Here is a 2,381-nt window from a genome sequence, read left to right as displayed (position 1 = left end):
TAACTTGAACAACGTCATGATCATAGACAATACATAATGCACACACTCCTCCTTTAAAGTGTGCTATGGTCTATCAATTACTATGTCTTGCTATTTGCCTTATGCATTCAAAGTTCTAGATAACACAAGTACATCAGTTTTTTGAAAATCATAAAATACTTGGTTTGGACAGAACTTTTGGGCCACTTATGAATAGAACATAGAGGGTATAATATTAAATTTCTAAAACTATCCTCCATTATTTGCTATGTAGAAAGTTTGAACTAATTCCAACTTTGGTTTTTTTAATTACAGCCGTTTTAAAATATGCCATTTTCTGAAAACACCCTTTTCTAAAAAATTGCTTTAAAAGTACTCCCTTTTTTGTATTGTTTTTTGCCTGTGTCTTTATGATTATACTGCTGTTGCTATTAATGAGCACAAAATTAATTTTGCTTTTAAAATATTTTATCAAACTAAAAACTAAATGATCACACAACTAACTAGGAGTCTAGGATTTAACAAAACAAGTCCTACTAATACTATGTTCTATATACAAACAGTTTCTGATCCAGTTCCTTATTGCATGATCAGACGCAAAGATATTTCCTTTGCCTCACTCTTCGGTATCGGTACCTTATGACGTATCTGTATTGGTATAGTCTTCGTGAGTACCTGCAGGCAGACCTGTAGCACGTTGACCTCATGAGCTTATGAATGTAAGTGTAGTATCTCCTCCTGCAGACCCCAGTGCATGGGTTGCAGTATTTTGCATACGTCCTGTAGCGAGTCCTCTTGTATATCATGCAAGTGTATGGTTCACTCCTGTAAACACAGCGCCTGTATGTGATGTTTCCATAGACAGGAATGCTTTTTATTACAGTGTATGTGACCCATTGGTAGGTGCATGTAGAAGCTGCTTGACTTTCTTGCTCATGATCATTGTCATCACTGTTACTCTCTATTACAATAATCTAAATGTTAAATATGTCATATTTATTATAATACCTTCAGTGTCATCTTCATCAATAGCACTTAAATCTGTTTAGAAAGTAATAATAGGACAATTTATTTGCTTATATACATACCTTCATCTGTAGTTTGATCATCAGTTTCTTCATTAGTTGTATCATCATCGTGCTCTCCACTATCATCTAAATGAAGAGAAAGAAATTACAACTACTTTTATTTGATTGATAGCTGCCTTACCTTCCTTGAAGTAACTCATATCTTCTGCAGCTGATTCTGTATAAAAGGTACATGAATAAATGAATACAGTACTTGTAAATAATACACTTTGTTGTCTCACCATCTTTTGTGTGACTATCCTGTTGTTCTATGTTATTGCTGTCCTTGGTCCCTAATATAAGAACTAGTCTATCATTATACTTATTACATATTTACCTTCTCCAATAACATAAGATGCACACAGCAAGAGGAGCAATATGCCAGCACCTTTCACCATGTTTATGTGTACAGCTAGTCTGTGTCTCTGGCTTATCCAGTGTTTACTGTCATCACTTATTTATAGAATGTTAACATGAAACTGTTCAATAATGTATTGTTATTGTACAACTTAAAAATAAATATGAAACACCAACTGTTTCTAGTTACACTTTCAGTAATTAGGTATAACTGAATGTTGTTGTGATGAAAGTGTTGTCCTGACTTTGTTTTTACTGTTGGTATTACTACCATTGCACTGTCATAATGTGCCATGTTGAGAGGTTCTTGGTAATTTGTTTTAACTTTTGGGACCTCCTCCACTTTAGGAGCTATGTAGACTTCACTTTTATTGTTATTTTTTGTTTGTTTGTCACTTTTAGTTTTTTTATTAATAACAGTAAACATGTTGTTCTAAACTTTATTGTATGTCATTATCCAAATAGAATATCTCAATTTTTCTTCCTTTTTTCATGTATTATATTAAATTTTATTCCATACTTTTTCCCCTGAACTGTACTGACAGCTCTGGGAAAAATTTAAAAGCATGAATGTAAATAATATCAGTCAGTAACAAGAATATACAGTACAGTAAATAGAATATAAGAGATTGATTTAACACCAACACTATCTTACACTACATGCACTCTCTCAAAAACCAACTGCTTCTAGTACAAGCCAATAATAGAGACTTTAACACAATAGCAATCACATTCAATAACTGGACCCACTATTAGTACCTATAGGCTGAATGATAGAGTCATCATTATAATGATTACAATGGTTTCCAACAAATTACTATTGATCATATTTTCTGTCTAATTCATTACTGTTCAATCATTAATTTTAGCTTCTCATTTCCTCTACTCAGTTAATATCTATTTTAGTTATAGTTCATAGATCTAGCTGTGATAGAAATAGAGGATATGCGTGCTAAGTATATTCATTGCAAAATAAAT

At 32.4% G+C, this 2,381-nt stretch overlaps 2 protein-coding genes across 2 annotated transcripts in view; both read right to left on the bottom strand.

The window, feature by feature from the left end:
• Window positions 1–425: 425 nt before the first annotated feature.
• Window positions 426–1,502, bottom strand: LOC109585428 (uncharacterized). The gene is made up of 6 exons (XM_020001505.1): window positions 1,384–1,502; window positions 1,289–1,339; window positions 1,189–1,224; window positions 1,068–1,133; window positions 988–1,020; window positions 426–940 (listed from the first exon to the last, which is right to left on the bottom strand). The coding sequence occupies exons 1-6, from the start codon at window positions 1,442–1,444 to the stop codon at window positions 570–572; spliced, it is 618 nt and encodes a 205-aa protein (XP_019857064.1). The 5' UTR covers window positions 1,445–1,502; the 3' UTR covers window positions 426–569.
• Window positions 1,503–1,874: 372 nt separating this feature from the next.
• LOC109585427 (uncharacterized) overlaps window positions 1,875–2,381 on the bottom strand; it is a 7,883-nt gene continuing 7,376 nt past the window's right edge. The window contains exon 6 of the mRNA XM_020001503.1: window positions 1,875–1,950. Within this exon, the coding sequence (XP_019857062.1) occupies window positions 1,875–1,950 (76 nt within the window). The remainder of the gene's footprint in view (window positions 1,951–2,381) is intronic.

Source organism: Amphimedon queenslandica, unplaced genomic scaffold (assembly GCF_000090795.2).
Source record: "Amphimedon queenslandica unplaced genomic scaffold, v1.1 AMPQUscaffold_13063, whole genome shotgun sequence".
Classification (NCBI taxonomy): Eukaryota; Metazoa; Porifera; class Demospongiae; order Haplosclerida; family Niphatidae; genus Amphimedon; species Amphimedon queenslandica.
Note: the sequence above shows the minus strand (reverse complement) of the source record. Positions and strands in the feature narration are given on the sequence as shown.